Genomic DNA, 17,132 nt, shown 5'->3' with positions numbered 1-17,132 from the left:
AAGTGGTATTTTTTTCATGAAGTACAATAGATACTAGTTTCTAAAACTTCCCTGACAGAAAAGAGAAGAATTTGAGGTCTCTGAGCAGGAGAAAAGAGCAGAAAGGGTCATCAGTGAGGTATCACAGGCTCCAAAATGCAGTGTGGATTCAGTGCCTTTGACTTCTGCAGTTTTTCCTTCTGTCATGGTGTCATGGTTTAGGAATGGTATTCTCCAGTTTAGTAGTCCCACTAAAACCACGTGCAGCTCCCCCTCCCCCCTCCAATTTGAGCCACAAAAGGTAAAGATCACAGTTTCACAGAAGAACTATTTACTGGGAACAGCAATGAGATAAGAAGCTGAACAGTAACAGCAACAATACTAATGACAGAGGGTATAAGAAGATAGATGATTTGCACAGGAGCCACACCCCCAACCCCCCAACCACCCCGTCCCCCGTAATAGGCAACACCAGACATCTCCCTCTGCCACATTTTCTGGAACCCCTCTCTCTACAAGAGAGTCCCTTTCCCCTGCCCCTGGCAATGACCTGAGTTGATCTATAGAGTAACCTCTGTATCCTGGCCATCCCCCCTCCTGTCTCCTGCAAAAGGTTACCCTGTCCTGGATGGAGCCAGGACACATGGCTTGCTCAATGACCTCAGTAGAGCTGCTTCATCACTCTGTGCCTAAGTCTTGATGGTATTAAAATGACTATTGCAATGCATATGCATCTCTAAAAAATATCTGTGAGAGTTTCCATAAAAATGCTCTTTCCAAGTCTTATTTCAACAAATGTCTGCCTTGTATATCTTAAAACAAGAGGAGATATCCTATCTCAGAGATAAATCCAGGACCTTTATAAGTAAGAATTACTTAAAAGTAATAAAAGTTGATAATCCCCATTCTTCTGAGCAGACCCACGATGCTCTCCACAGAGCCCACATTCATGTATTGTTGGGGCAGAACGTACAATGCACCTGTGTGGTGATTTCCTCTTTGTTACTGCCACGGTTTGGCAGGTAATATGGGGTACTTTGGCTGGGTAGAGCACAGAGAAATGAAAGGAATTACCTTGGTAATACAAAACTACTCTGAGTTCAGTCTTTGCTTGTTATCAGGTTCCTGTGACTGCCATTCTTCCGTGCTACAGAAGAGATCTAATGAGATCTTAGGGTCCTATGAATAATCATCTTGAAGTTTGTTCAGTTTTCTTTAAACACTAGAAAAAGTGCATCATGAGGGGACAACCATTTGCTCTTAGTTGCAGGTTACTTGTTCTCAGTATACTATACTGTGCTGAAGGGGTCTAATCCAAGTAAATCTGTAGTAAATCCGAAGATAATAAAGCTTCACTTTTTCATGTTTTTTGTTTTGGAGAAAGTGTATATTACAGACTTGTATTTTTGTACTGAGCTTTTGTAATTGTTTTCCAGAAACAGGAATTACTTTTTTCTTGAAAATTAGGCACCTTACCTTTTCTTAGGTTTAACTCTGAAAAATTCTTTGTAGTTCGTGGGAAAGATAAAACAGTGAGGAAATGAGTCACAGGTAATGAACACCCTTTGACATGTGCATGTAAATCATGTATATTGCATCTGTGTTAGCTCAAATATGAATGAAAAAAGAAATTACAGGCATGCTGAAAAGGCATAAGACCTAAAACAACTCCTGTCACTAATGCCAGATAATTTGATCAGATTTCTTCCACCAGCTCATTTTCTTTCTTTGCATATTTATGCCTATAAAAGCTTTTAATTTTGGTTCCCACTCATTTTCAGGATTTATGTCTTTTAATCATTTAGTAAAGGGTAAACTGTTGAGCAGCTTGAGTCTTTCACAGTAATTCTGTTTGGTAGAAGTTCCAGTAGTTAAATAGCCAAGTGAATGAATGTTTGTCTTTTGGCAAAATGGTTGACTCATCGTTTTCAACTCAAGGAGGAATATTCGGCCATAGTACTAATATCATTTGCATAGCTTGAAAAGTTAGTGGCCATCAGGTGAAGTTTGTAACATTATTAATGAAGGAAAAAATCTAGATAATTTGAAAATCAATAATAAAGAATAGCAATTAGCCTAGTGAAAATGAAAGTCAAGTTCTAAAGTAATGCTTTTGCACGAATAGTTATTGCAGCATGTGGTAGATGTGTGTTTTATCATGGGGTAAGATCAAGTTTTTTTAAACTATAGGAAGTGTGTCCTCTTATTCCAATGGGAACAGGTTAGTTTGATGTAGGGCCAGGGTGGCGCTTTATATAGATTGTTTTGTTGGGTAGTGAATAATCCCTCTTGTTTGAAATTCAACATCTCTGGTATTATACAAACACAAAAAAACCCCACAGACATTGAAGTTATGTTGTTGCTTAGACTGAGAAGAAAAAATACATTATGGCAGCCCAGGCGGCCAACTGCATCCTAGGCTGCATCAAAAGAAGTGTGGCCAGCAGGTTGAGGAAAATAATTCTGCATTTCCACTCTGCCCTTATGAGACCCCATGCGAAGTACTATACCCAGTCTGGGGCCCCAGTAAAAGTGTGGACCTGTTGCAGCCAATCCAGACAAGGCCAGGAATATGATCAGAGGGCTGGAGAACATCTCCTGTGAGGACAGGCTGAGAGCTGGGGTTGTTCAGCCTTGAGAACAGAGGGCTCTGGAAGACCTCACTGTGGCCTTCCAGTACTTGAAAGGGGCTGAAAGGGGCTTATAAAAATAGAGGGAGAGCAACTTTTTACACAGGCAGGTGTAGTAAGACAAGGGGGAACAACGTCAAACTAAAGGAGGAGAGATTTAGGTTAGATATTAGGAAGAAATTCTTTATCCATAGAGTGGTGAGGCAGTGAAACAGGTTGTCTAGGAAATTTATGAATGCTCTGTACTAGGAAGTGTTCAAGGCCAGGCTGGATGGGGTTATATGAGTAATATGATCTGGGCAACATGATCTGGTGGATGGCATTCCTGCCCCTGGCAAGGTAGCTGGTACTACTTGATCTTTAGGGTCTCTTTTAACCCAAAACATTCTATGACTCTATGATTCTATGATTAACAGGAGGAATTCTGGAGGTGTTTAGTAACTGATGTTGCACTTTCTCAAATATAGGACAATGTTTTGATCTACATTTTTTCAAATGTTTTTATCAGACAGTGTCACAGTGTCATAGCTACTAAATTTGCAGTCTACTTTGCTCCTGCTCCCAGGGTGTATATGGCTCATTCTCTTCCTGCTTTTGCTCTTTTTCCTATTATGCCTCTTACTGCCATCGCTCTGGGGGTTCACTCATGCAGTCTTTTGCAGACAGATGAGAACACACTATGTCTGTACCACAGACCAGCTTAAAACAAATACTAATAAGCTATAGGTAGCAAGCGGTAAGTTCTATTGCACTTGAAGCTGATTTGGTGCATCTGGGGCTTCCAAAGTCCCCATACTCATCTGCAACCAGATCTCTAGCCAGTCCTGTATTTTGAGGTGCTGTGTGCATGTTCCATTGGGTTTTGTTTGCTTTCCATTACTCTTATTCTGTGGAGATTCGCTGCAAACCTCTGAGCTGATCAGTGCCTTTTAGCGGGGTGCTGAAAGACTATAGACAGGGATAAGGGGATGTCCACTCAGCTTCTGCTGGATGACAGGACTGCTGAATATGCTGAGTGGTATAACAAGGGCAGCTATTGCCTTTTAGCCTTCCAGCTGAATCTGCACCTTCTGTGCATTTACCACTTTTGGTACAGGATTCTCTAATCTGTGCTTTCTGTGATCTCGATTCCTATCCCCCACTTCTTAGAAGAAGCTGTGAGGAATAGTGGGTGCCTGCACAGTACGATGGGTTCAATGTTTTTACTTGACTTTTTAACCACTCCCAGCTTAACAACATTGAATTCTGTTCTGCCTTTACTGTTTCAAGCCATGACAGCATTATCTTCCCCTTACGTCCCTCACAATCAATTCCCAGATTTAATTCTAGTGTCTTTATATTCCTTCTTCTTAACATTTGCTTTTCTTTCCCACAATGTGAACAAGCTATTCATTCAAGATAAATACATACAGAAGATCAGCTGTTCAGCTTCTCCCTATAGTGAAATATTAATCTGGGCTACTGAACTTGTTCTATTTTATATAGAAAAAAAGTTGTTTAGTATACTCAAGAACCAGAATCAGCAGTGGTGGTACCACTTAATGAAATGGACATAATTTTTTCCAAAGCTTGCAAGGCTGTTTTACCCTTTCTCTGATGTTCCCTGTGCAGCCTGATTATTGCAAATGCTACTTACTCCCCAGTGTGTGTCTGCAGCATTGGTAATTAGTGCACAATACGATTTGCAGGAGGCATGAAGAAAAGCACTGAAGTGCATTGATTAAAATTGCCACTTAGTTTAGCAACAAGATAATCTACCACGTACCAAGGCCTAAATTATTTGAGGTGGGGGTCATGGGCTATATGAAGAATAAAGTGGTTTTAAAAATAAAATAAATCCTATGTCCATTGATCTGACAGTGTTCAAAATGTCTTCCCCAAAGCATTTAACTGACAAATTTAGCATGTTGACCAAAAAAAAAAAAAACCATTACAGCTTTATTAAGTGAGTAAAAACCTCTCACTTTAACGCCCTTGGGCAGAGTGCTTTCAATTTTGAGTGGACGAGGCTGCCATCATCTTCTCTCTTACAAAGCCAGTAAGACAAAAACAGAAAAAAACAGATCCTTTGTGTTTGACGTAACATTTCCAAGAATACTGCTTACAGCCTTCCTGTGATGCTACTTAGTCTTACCCATGTGCTTGAGGGAATTGAATCTGGATGAAAAGGTGTGCTGCAAATGTACATTGTCTAAAGAATCAGCATTAGCATTAATAAATGCCAACACAGTTCTAGTACTATTCTAAATTCTCTTTTTTCTTTAGCTGCAGTAATTTACAGTTAAAAACCTGCATCTTGACATGGCCCAAGAATTTAGCAGAAGTGCAGCTGCTAATGCAGATGTCTACCTCATCATACAGGCATCTTCACTTCTGGTTTTAAAAATGAAAATCAAAATCTGCCTGCTGAACTGATCTGTCATCTAGAGAGCTTTGCTTCTTGTTGGCAGCTCATATTCAGAATGCTATAGAAAGCCTGCTGATGCTCATCTGACCCTCATACTCGCTGCTGGTCTTCCATTTAGGCATTAATGATGCTCTTGGGATGGCCTGGGAAGTATTATGTGTGACTGTGTGGCTCTGGGTGTGATGATCAAGGGCATGAGAACCCAGGTGGTGTTAGCCTTGATTCTTCTCCTAAGAGGGAGGGGCATGGAGGAGGAGTGAAGTGGATGAGGCCTGCTTCAGACAACTGGAAGAATTCTCATGTTCAAAGGTCCTGGTTCTCATGGGGGTCACAATGATGTTAATGATCTGCTGGAAGGACAACAGCAGGGCACAAGTGATCTAGGAAGTTTCTGGAGTCCACTGACAACATTTCCTGATACAATGACTGAGGTGCCAGCAAGGTGATCTCCGTTGGTCTGCCAACTGCAGTGACTCTTCTGTGGTCTCTTCTTAAAGTCCTGGGATAAAAGTAGCAAATTAACAAAACAGAACCTGTGAAAAGAAGAAAAGTTACTCTCATGCTAAGGGAATATAAGCAGCCTAAAATGTTATCCAAACTTTTTAGCACTCTGGAGTGAGATTTTTCTTCTCTAACTTTCATAGGACCAAAGGAGAGTACTGTGGGGCTAAACAAGGAACAAAGGCTGCTGGCAATACAGTCACTGATTACTTCAACAGATATACATTGTGCTTGAATTCTTCCATGGAATGCAACACACTTCACTTGAGCAACTTGTCATATATAGACCTTGTAGAATAAATGGATGTCCTAGAGAGGAAGAGGAGGAGAATTTGTTATGGCAAGTGAAGCATTGCAGCTCCCCTGCAGCATGTGATATCATAATTTGTAACTACATTTATACAGATACTGCATCTGATATGGGAGAAATGAACAGGATGACATTTCATAGGAAGCTCTTTATAATACAAATCAAATGGGAAACGTGACTCCCTATACAATGCTTTGCAAATATGGAAATTCAGACTAGCTTAGTTTTCAGGTAGTACTAACTGGAGAAGATTCTAGATTCTGCCCTCGTGTCCCTCCCAAATTGAGACAGGTTGTTAGAGTAGATTTGTGAGTATATTTGGTGATTTTTTAAAATGTATGTTTCTTTGGAGATCCTTACTACTTACTGTAAGGGGGAGTAAGAGATCAAATCCAGTTTTTAGATGTAGTAGCACTTCAGAGGGAATCTTTGTGCAAAAACCTGCCAGATTTTAAACCAGTGGAAACAGCATACATTTGTTCAAAGAATCCAGGTGGCTGTGACCTTGTGTTCAATTTCTGTACTAGCTGTGAAATTATGTGATGAACGCATTTCAATCACAGTACTGAAAGTAGTAGTATACTTACCAACAAATATTTTATGGTAATGGTCCCCACGTATTCAGAAACAAAGATTCTGATACTCTATTGACTGTTGTTTCTCTAGTACAAATATCAGCGGTTATAGTTTACAGCAATGGTTAGAGTGAATTTGAATAAGTTTGTGCTGAAGTGGATGTGGAGAATACAGATGACCAGTGGATACCATAACTTTTTCCCTGAGGTTTTAACACATAGCTTCATATTGGAAGTTGTTAAACTGACTCCAGCCAATTCCCAAGTCATCTCTTGGGGCCCTTGGGCTGTTTCCTGTGCCATTGGCTGTGTCTTTCCCCGTTTAAGGAAAGAGGAATCTATTGCAACACATTTTAGAGAGAGTCTGTGCTATTTTTTATTTGTAAACTCTGCTTATGTGTTTACATGCAGGACAACACCTTGATACTGATTGATTAGTATTTTTGGTTTATTTCTACGTGATTTCAACTGTATAGACAAGTTCTTATTTTTGAGGAGTATGTTAAAAGATGGATCAAAGAATTTATACCCTATATTTTATCCAAAATGTTTGGAAAAGCTAACTTTATTAAATAAGCAAAAGCTCCAGTGTTTGTTCTCTGCTAATCTAAATGAAAGAATGAAGAATATATGCACCTTTTTTTCATTTCCAGTGTTTTTAGGCTGCTTCCTTCTCAATTTTTAATATAATTCTATAATTAAAACTTACTTGTTCTTACTTTATGAAAGAACATTCGTGGTATGTGGATCTTTCTTTCATTTAAATGCCTTGATATCAGAAATATGTCCTAAAAATATCCAGTAGCCAAGCTTAAGAGAACTAACTATCACACTCAACATTTTAATCAGATAATGTTTCTCTTTGGCACAATTTCTGCTTTGCATTCTTCAAGTTCTTTCGTTGTATGAGCCAGTACCTCACACTCTTCAGGAATGAAAAATGGTGCCTTAAATTTGTTGGTGCTAATTACAGCTTGATGCTATTCCTTTTGTAGCCAAAATGGATTTGAAGGAGACCTCACTATAACTAAGAATCTAGTTATAACCTGAAATTTTCCCTCTCTATGGCAGAAATTCATCATATCTCCCTATAGTAAAGCTGAATTTTGTAAGAGATAGGCAAATAACTTTCTACAGTCAGCATTATTTTTTAAGCAGTCATTTAAGGCATGTATTGGTTTGAAAACAACCCAGTGGGAGATCACAAGTCACAATTGAAATTAAAAATAAGTGAAATAATACAAGGAAAAGTGCTGACAAAGTCAGATACAGCCTGACACCCTGTTAGGGTGGTAGTAGCAGTCCAACTGAAGTAGTTCAGTTCAAGCAGTAATCCTGTGAAGGTCTGGTCTCCAGCTGAAGGTCCAGTGGTAGCTCTTGTCCTCTGGGAACCCAGTAGACAGGGCTAGCTCAGGCAGTTCCAAGGCCAGGTTATATCCAGGTGGGAACACCTGGCTCCTCCCTCCTGGGCAGAGCATCCCACAATGGGATGAGATAAGTCCATGAGTCACACGGTGGGTCCCTGATGGCCCATTGCCTGTCATCCGGAGTGGGTCATTAGCAGCTGATAGCAGCTAACAGCCCACAGCTGGTGGTAATAGAATACTTAAAGACATCTACATTGCAACCTAGGACAAGGGGGAAGAAGGATTAGGAAATGGTGATGAATTTTTTGTGTTTCCATGAGAAAAACCCAGTAAATGGGTTGTAATTCTTACATCCATGGTGTAGTTAACAGCGGTCTCATTCCTTAGTGAATGGATGTGAATCTGAAACTAAATTGCTTCTTCCTCTCTACTACAATAAGAATCTAACAAGCCATTTTCAAATAAAAAAATCTCAAGTTTGAACTTCATTCTCCAAATGAGAAAATGTGTTTGCTTCTCTTCCCAATTAGAAATACACATCCTGGATCAGAAAAAAGAAGACTTTTGTGCTGAACTTCAGTTTTATAAGAATTTTCAAAAACCCACAGAATTTTTTGTCCAGGCAGAAACTGAAGCACCGAAACTTTCAGATTTGCAAGTAACCAGTCAAAGAGGAAGAGTCCTAAGTGATTGTAATTCTGGTTCTGAAGAATCAAGGTAAACCCAAGAAATATCCCTGTATGTAGTTTTTCTAGATTCAAATTACTGACAATATACATATGAATTTTTGGATAAATATAAGGAAGTTTGCTTCCCACATGAGAATCAGTAAGTCAGCTTTTTGCTTAGACTCACCACATCTGCCTTTCTTCTGATATGGAATGCAGCATTTCAACTCTCTATTCTCTAGCACTTATAGAAAATACAGTCATTGCAAAGGTGTACATCATACATTGATTTTCAATTATTGTGATCTCTACAGAGAATTTTGAAAATGCATGGGGAACAGAATTAAAACAGATCTTGAAAATCTAGTAGTGTCTTGACTGCAATGCAACAAGCACCTGAAATGTGATGAGTGAGTAGGAAGCAGGAATGAAGCAGGGTGAAGTCCAGATAAAGTCGGAAGAGTGAAGATGAGGAGCTATAATACCTTGTAGCAATCTGTGACAGGAATCTGAAGACAGGCTAATATAATTGAAAAGCTTAATACAAGCCCTGAGGATTTTATTGTGTCATTAATTTTGGTCATTTCTTGTCGTTAATGTTTATACTGAGCAATGGCCCTCTACAGCAGTCTTAAGAAATATATACATATTCTGTATGTGACGTAATGTACAAAGGCATAACTAGCTGTCTAGTTCTACCTTTGACTAACTGACTAGTTAGGGAACATGCTGCCAGTTTTGAGTGACTTAGGCGTTCTGAAGACCAAGTTTTAACTGAGAGTGTCAGAGTTGTTTTTGAGAATGGGATCAATAGATACTCAAGCAGTTTCATGAAACGCTTACTTTGAGACAGAATTTTTTAGGCCATTGAATCTTGTCTTACTTTTTCTTGTCTATAGCTAATAAGTTATTTTAAAGCTCCAAGTGGCATGCAATATGGAATTCCTGTTACCAGTTATAATATTTGGAATCATACCATCATTTTACAGATTCTTTCAAGATGAGCACCTAGCTTTTTTTTATGGATATTCTCATACCACTTAGTGTGGAATTATTCTACAAAAAATTTTGGTTTCTTTTAACCTGAGCATCACTTTGATCCCTAAATGTTTTATTACTTTGTTGCTCTGTGTTAACCAATGGTTTTTAATATTTGCTTTCCTTAAGCATTTGCTGTTTATAGGATTCATAGCCAATTTATATTCATCTGGTTTTTTTGGACTTAGTACTGTAAGATATTTATTTACTATTCCAGATTTACAGATTCTTTGCAGAATTACTACTCTAAGTAGTGGTAGAAGGGCATCTGGTTTTTTACTATTTAATACATTTGCAATGGTTAACAAGTTTGTTAACAAGTTTTGATCATTTATTTCTGTGCATTTTGTTTCAGAGGGGCAGAATAATAACTTTAATTATTTTTCATTTCTTTTCTCTCCCCCTTCCTAAATACAGCACTGTAGGAAGAAGGGCTAAGAGGATGCTTCCTGAATTTATATCCTCAGGGAAGGAAGCTGAAGATTTAGGTGGAAAAACAGAAACTGCATTCCTTTTAAAAGAATTGGACACTCTGAGGGCCAAAAATAAAAAGGTACAATTGAGATATTCAGATTGCAGTATTTGCTTTTTTATAATTACCTCGCAAAACATACATTTTAAACTGTCCCTGATTTAGTTTTGTTACTTGTTTTAGTGCACCAGTCACTGTTTTCTTGTCATTTTGTATTCTTTGTATCTGCTTAACAACTGTTTCTCTGGAATTAAAAACCCTCCAACCTATCATCTGACTTTTTTAATCATTGACGTAGATTCCTGCACCTGGGATGAAAACCAATGAAGACCAAAATCTAGACCAGGATTTAATGAATAGAACTTGGAGCTCATGCTTCTGAGGCTTCTGTGCATGTGGCCTAGATAGTGAATGTGCCCTGATAACTCTGCTTTATTGAAGGGGAGAAAATTCCATCGTCCTTGAGCACTGCATTGCTTCTGGTGTTAGCTGTAGTTGCATGTCTCTAAACAACTTAACAGTCTCTAGTCTTTCCATGAAGTGTCATTGAATATTCAAGCTCAGATATCTGTTTAAGATCAGATTCAGTGAATACCCATTTAAAAGAAAGGCCTCAATATGTGAAAGAATACCAATTTTCTATCTGATGAACATGAAAAATTACACATTTACACCAGTCTTTTTGGACTGTGATGTCAATATTTTGGTAGGAAACAGGCTGTTCATGCAGACCTACACCTACCACCTACATTATATTCCATGCAATTCTGAACTTCCTTAGCAAGAAGGGCTATAGCTGGTGATACCCGAGGAAGAGAATCCCAGATAAAAACAATGGCATGCGCATTGCTACTTGTCTCCCAGAGTGAGATAGGGCAGATGTTAAAAAAGATATTCTTAACATTTGTTCTTTAAACAAATAAATATAATAAATTGAACTTCTGTTGTAATGCTTAGTGTTTGTATTTTGAGAGTAAGAAATTGTTACTTACAATTTGATTGTGGTGAAAGAACTTGTTGACAGTTTCAGTCAGATAAGAATCTTACTGTCCATTTGTTCAATTCAGCTTCAAGATAAGCTGGCTGAAAAGGACAAGGAGCTGAAGACAATGAAACTGGACTTAGAATTGCAAGACAGAGCTACAGAAGCTAAGATTGCAGAAAAGATCGCAGGTACAGTAGGCAAGCATTTAACAGATGGCTGTATGGCTCATACAGTACCCGTGGTTGCTGTATGACGTGGCCTAGTGAATGTTAGCTTTATTTGCTAAAGGAGGGAAGATTTGACTTTTTTTTTTCATGTGTGGCTGTTTAGAGTTGCTTAGAAAATAGATGGCTTTAACATCCTGGTACTGGTATTAGTAGGAGCTTTACCTGTATTCATACTGATTTGGGCATTAAATGCATTGTTAACACCATGTCAATCCAATCACAAAAAGGTTGTTTGTTTTGTTGGAAGGTCCTGAACAAACAAGGGGAAATAATGATTACCAGTGCCTCTACCTTTCAACCAGCAGTTCAAATACCACTTATTGTTTTAGCTGGTTCAGAGCAATACTACCCCCTCCCCGTGTTTGGAGATAGTCTCACATTCACCTCAACTGGAGACCTGCACTGTTCTTGAAAAATATGCTCTTTTGGTAGTTAAAATGAATTTTTGTCAGATGATGGCATATATCCAGTGAGTGAAGTTTATAGGAATTCTCAGAAGGAAAGGTTTTTAAGTTTATAGCTGAAAGGGAATGTGTGCTTATCTTTGCTGTTAATTGTTCTTTGGATAGACATACAAGCATGGAGACAGTTTGTGTTCTATACTTGCAGAAATTGCTAATGTAATGAAACTGGACATTTTTATTATTGAAAAGTGACTGTGTGTGCAGGATACCCAGTACATGAAAAATACTCTAAGGTGTTCCTAAAGATGTTTAAAAAAATCAATGTGATTGCTTTTATAAATTCATTGTTTCAGTTGTTCAGAAAGAAAGTGTAAGCTTGGTAAAATTGTTTCCTCATAGATCACACACACTTCATAGAGTGTTAATAGTACTAACAGCTGCCCCAAAAATATTTGTACTAAAGGGAGGAGTAACTGTCTTCAGGAAAATGGAGCAGATAATAAACTCTCTAGCTGAAAAACTACTGGCTGACTTTCTACTTAATGTCAAACTCCCAAGAATACAGTATACTGTGACTGTTATAAATGGAAAAGAGAGTTCCTAGATTTTCTGTGCTGGGGGAAGGGAAAGGCAAATCTAATCAACATCTTGGAAAAAAATTAAATACAAGTATAATTTTATTCTTATTTAATTTCACATAACTGCTGGCTTTATTTTCAGAAGGAAAAAACAACTGTGCTATGTATCATTATTATATCCACCGGCCAAAAGCTAATGCAGGTTGTTTGGATTGAATATGAAGTTTTGTGTTTGTTCCTGGATATTTGCCCAGCATTTTACCTCTGTACTTGATTCTCTTTGAGATAGGTGTTCATTGCTCGTTAAAACCTGGAGAGAAAGGTGTGTCAGAAACACAGACAGTTTCATTGTTATGGATACAGTTGAAATGCTTGTTAGGAAATTGTCACTTTCCTACACTACTGCTTAAACTTTCTAATGATGTCCTAGGCATATTTTTCTCTTAAAAGCAGAATGGCATGAATATGGATATAATAATAATATAACATACTTATTCTGTTTCAAAAGGAAGAATAAACCAAATTTTAAAGAGCTAGAGTGTAATAACAATGACCTTTAAAAAATAACCTTTTTTTTCTCTTTTTATGAGTACAGGAAGTATAAAGTCCTTTAAATGCTGAGAGAGAGGGCAAGAGGCTCCTTACTACTTAAACTGTTTGCCAAAAGGAAGCATCGTTAATATTTCACAGTTTTTTTGCTTCCTTTCTTACAGTTCTAAAAATGTTACCAAGTTTGGATAAATGGTTTGAAATTTGGAATTATGTGAACCTAACTGGATTTGTGGAAGTCTATGTGTGTCTCTCTCGTAAAAGCCTTGGGGAGAGTTCTAATGGACAAGCAGAACCTCATAAAGAACAGACTGTGTTTAAGGAAAAACTTATCCCCCTGCATTAAGTTCTTTGAGGAAGGGAGAACACATGCTGCTGTGATTTCATGTTACTAGTTAATGTTTAATTACTGCAGTGTATAACACATGGTAGAGTGAAGCTTGTAAATATGGGTGTTTGCATTTTTATTATTACTTAGTACTGACTTTATGATAAGTGAGTGACTCCACAAAATTATATTGTAAAGAACATCAGAAAGGTACACCATAAAAGTGTTATCTACTTTCAGGAATATTAGAATTCTGTTTTAAAAGGTAACCCTCTAATTGATAGGTTTTACCTAGACAAGTCCCATGGAGAGAATGAAAAACTGAAGACAAAGGGCATTTTCAAATGAAGCTAGAACAGTCTACAGAAACAAATAATCCAAAGATTGTCATTTAATGATTTCTACATTGTTCAAAGGAAAAAGTGAAGAAAAATGTGTAAATTTGTGAAATTCTTCGTAAGACAAAAAAGTAGAATTAAGACAGAAGATATACATGATGGCAGAATAGTATAATACTGTGTGCACTAAATAACTTATTTTCAGAACGTGTTTATTTTTAAATTTTGCTAATCTGCAAAATGGATTTTAAAACTTCCTTGGGTCCCTATCTTTATGTCAACTTGTTATGGCTAAAGAATATTAGGGAATTTGAGGTTTTGGTTTCAGACTTCTAAGCATTAAAGACTATTGATTCTGGTGGTCATAGTTGCCGCAGATTGCTGCAGTTTGTTCATTATTCTTCTGCTGGATTTTTCTGTGTCATTCTAATCCAATGCCAAGAGTTAATTAGTTTCACTCCCTATCATGAAGAAGAACAGAGATGGAGGCAACATCAGGACAAGGAAGGGAAGAGCACATCATAAAAGAACTGACACCAGACAGTGTAAGAAAAAAAGGGAACACCACATGGGAATTGGGTATGAAGAACAGACAAATCTTGAAATTCAGGTGTGCAGAACTTTCATATGTTGAGCACAAAAGGGAGTGGGTGCCACCTGTGAGAGTGGGATGGGGGAAGAAGCATGCATCTTCCGAGGACAGACTGGAAAATAAAGATGGAAGCATTGCAAAGGAGTAAGTCTTCAAAACAACTAGCTGAGAGGACAGATTTCACTTTGGATTAATGCAATAAGTGACTTCATGTTTTCCTAATGGAAGAGTTAAACAGGGGATATATAAGAACTTTTAGAGGAAGGAGCTGGTGGAGTGTAAGGGAGAGTTACAGAGCATAGGGCTAACTTCTCTAGACTGGAAAAAATATCAAAGCCCTAGTTCTCTCACAGTGCCATTACTGCAGCAAGATACGCCATAGTTGGCATCAGAACCTCAGCTCTTGGAATATTTTTGCTGCTATCATGGTATAAATTGAGACTAAGAGTAGTTCTGAATGAAAGTGTAATAAAAATATTTATCCTTAAATCATTCTGTAGCAGTGGCTCTTCTGTGAGTTGGGGGGTTTTGTGCCAGTATCTAATAACATTATCAAAATTTAGTACTTTTTAAAATCACCATCAGCTCAGCAGGATTGAGTCCAGCCCTGTTAGGGGTTTCACACCATTTTTAATGTCCAAAAACTCTATTAGCATTCTGTAGATGCTCTCTGAAAGGCCAAGGTAATGATAGGAAATACAGTGTGGAAAAAGAGGAAAGCAGTCCTTCTAATACGGTGGTATATATTATACAACTTTCAGTCTCTTGGAAACTATGGCAATATAGCTACAATGAAGTCCCTTTTCAGGTCTGTTTTTATGAAAATGTTGTGAGTATACATTTCCAGTATTTTGGAATTCTTGAATGTGGTGTGGAAATATTAATGAACATTATTTGAAGTTTTCTAAATTAACTTGAAAAATAATTACTGAATATGCATATGCAATAGATTTAATAGCAAACGTGAAAACAAATATTCAAGTGGCTATTAGCTTAGAGTTAATTTGATTTAATATCCATAAAGTAAGAGGAAATAAGTAATCTTGCCAGTAATAAACTTTGGGTGGCAATAACTTTCAGCACAGAAGAAAAGTATTTTCCATTTCTTCACAGCTCACTTTAGAGTCCCTTTTTAGATGTTATTTTTCTTTCCTGCATGTCATCCATTAAAGATTAGCTGTGGAAGGTTGGAGCATGGAGAGATTATGAATGACAGAACAACTCCTGCAGAATAATAATCAGTTTTTGGTATTTAATGCTGTTTGACTTTTGCAGACACATTTCTTATTAACCTTTGGTACAAACAGAAATCCAGGTTCCTGATATCTCATGGAGAAGATGAATTCAAGATCCTCTTCCAATTAAACTGAAATAAGGCCAATATTGGGCTTTAGCCAAAAGAACTCGGTAGTTCCCAACTCTTGTGTTTATAAACCTAAATATGAATGATATTTTACAGTATAAGTAGGTAATGCATATATTTCCACAAAACAGTTTTCTATGCATAATTTATTTACGTATTTAGTCTGTGTAGTTCTTAGGGGGTTTGTCCTATTAAATGCTTCCTTGTGGAATACTATTTCCTGAATATCTTTTCAAAATACTTCTTGATAAACAACACAGTTTTGAAAATAGCTGTAGGATTTGAATCCTCTGTATGGGAAGGCTGACAATCCATCTAAAGAACAGAAAAAACCCCAGTGTGGGGCCATCATGACTGACAAATTCTTAGCTTAATTTTTAACATTTTAATTTGAAACAATGTGATTTTGCCTTCAGATTCTCAGAATTGTTGATTGTCAAAAAGTTGCATACAGCTCTTTGAAGTACAATATATGATGAGTTGGCATAGATTAAAATGTCAATTACAAAGCTATTTATGGGTGGAGCTTGTATGTAAAAAGCAAGCCAGTTTCTTCTACATTTTTATGACTCGTCTGGCCCTTCTCTCTTCTGCACAAGAAGTGCTAAATGAGCATAAAGAATTGGGTTTAATTCAGGAATAAAAATGTCTGTAAATAATCTACTTCTTGGGGCATTACAAAATTTTCCTTTAACATGACAAATTATAACTTGCAAGCTTTAATGCAATGTTTATATTTTCCCCCTAAGAGTAAATATTCAGGCATCAGTAATTATTCATTGAAAAAAAAAAGTTTAACAGCATTATGGTTTGAATTTTGAAGTCAGCTGTGTTTAAGTGTATTAGAAGCAGAGGCTTAAGTATTGTACAGGGATTGGCTTTCACAAGAGCTGCCTTGGGGTCTGTCTCCTATTCTTTCCCACCTTATTTTTTTTTAAATTGAATTGCAATCTGAGTACACAAAGAAAACCCTATGCAGAGCTGCCACTAAGCAACTTTAGCCTTTTATGAAGAACACTCTGTTTATAGCATTGGAAATGTAGGAGCAGATGAATGCTATGCACTAAATACATACAACAAACACAAAGCAATAAAGAAGTCAGTGTGTTCTATCAGTGTTTGTTCAGATTGCTTTATCTATAAAGTCACATTTAGGTGTAAATTACTCGTAGTTTTCCTATGATCTTCTTATCACTATTTTACTTGTATTTTTCAGTTATACATCATAACTGAAAGTAAATAAATGGTAGCTTTCAAAAAAGAGCTTGGAACTTAAGTTGTCTGTTTCGTAATAGAACATGTCAGCACTATTTTTAAGTTGACAGTCAGCCCTGGAGCTGATAGTTTGCCGTTAACCTGAATAAGAACTGTGTAAGGGCTTTAGAATTTGAACATTTCTGGGGATTATCTGCATTTTGTAACATGTATAAGCAGAGACCAATTAATGACACATTTTAAAGGCTTTCATAGCAATGCAGGGGTTTTTTTTAATTTGGCTATGAGAAGATTGACTTATTTAAGAGTTGTGAGAACAGTCATTAAATTTAGTAGAAGGAAATCTCAGAGGATTTTGATTTCTAATTTAAGTGGATAACAAATACATACATGTTTGTATTTCTGTAAGGAGAACAAGTATATATCCATATGGCTAAATGAAATTTAATAATAGTTGCCCATATGAAAATGGCAAAGATAGTTTCCAAGTTCTCTTGTGATTAGATAGAGACCCAGCAATGGTGGACAGGAATGGGAGGACTGATGAGAATGAAAATGTAGGTAGTCATTGCACCTCTTTTCCCAGTATACTTCTCTAATTCCTCA

The 17,132-nt window shown here is 37.2% G+C and overlaps 1 protein-coding gene across 3 annotated transcripts in view; it reads left to right on the top strand.

The window, feature by feature from the left end:
• The window catches only part of MIPOL1 (mirror-image polydactyly 1), a 180,856-nt gene that overhangs the window by 39,809 nt on the left and 123,915 nt on the right, over nt 1-17,132 (top strand). For all 3 annotated transcript variants that reach the window (XM_085061860.1, XM_085061862.1, XM_085061861.1), the window contains exons 4-6: nt 8,300-8,486; nt 9,893-10,028; nt 11,015-11,120. In XM_085061860.1, coding sequence (XP_084917986.1) covers nt 8,300-8,486; nt 9,893-10,028; nt 11,015-11,120 — 429 coding nt within the window. The remainder of the gene's footprint in view (nt 1-8,299; nt 8,487-9,892; nt 10,029-11,014; nt 11,121-17,132) is intronic.

Source organism: Lichenostomus cassidix, chromosome 5, assembly GCF_008360975.1.
Source record: "Lichenostomus cassidix isolate B80296 chromosome 5, HeHo_3.0, whole genome shotgun sequence".
In the NCBI taxonomy this organism is placed as follows: Eukaryota; Metazoa; Chordata; class Aves; order Passeriformes; family Meliphagidae; genus Lichenostomus; species Lichenostomus cassidix.
This window is presented reverse-complemented; position numbering and strand designations above follow the sequence as displayed.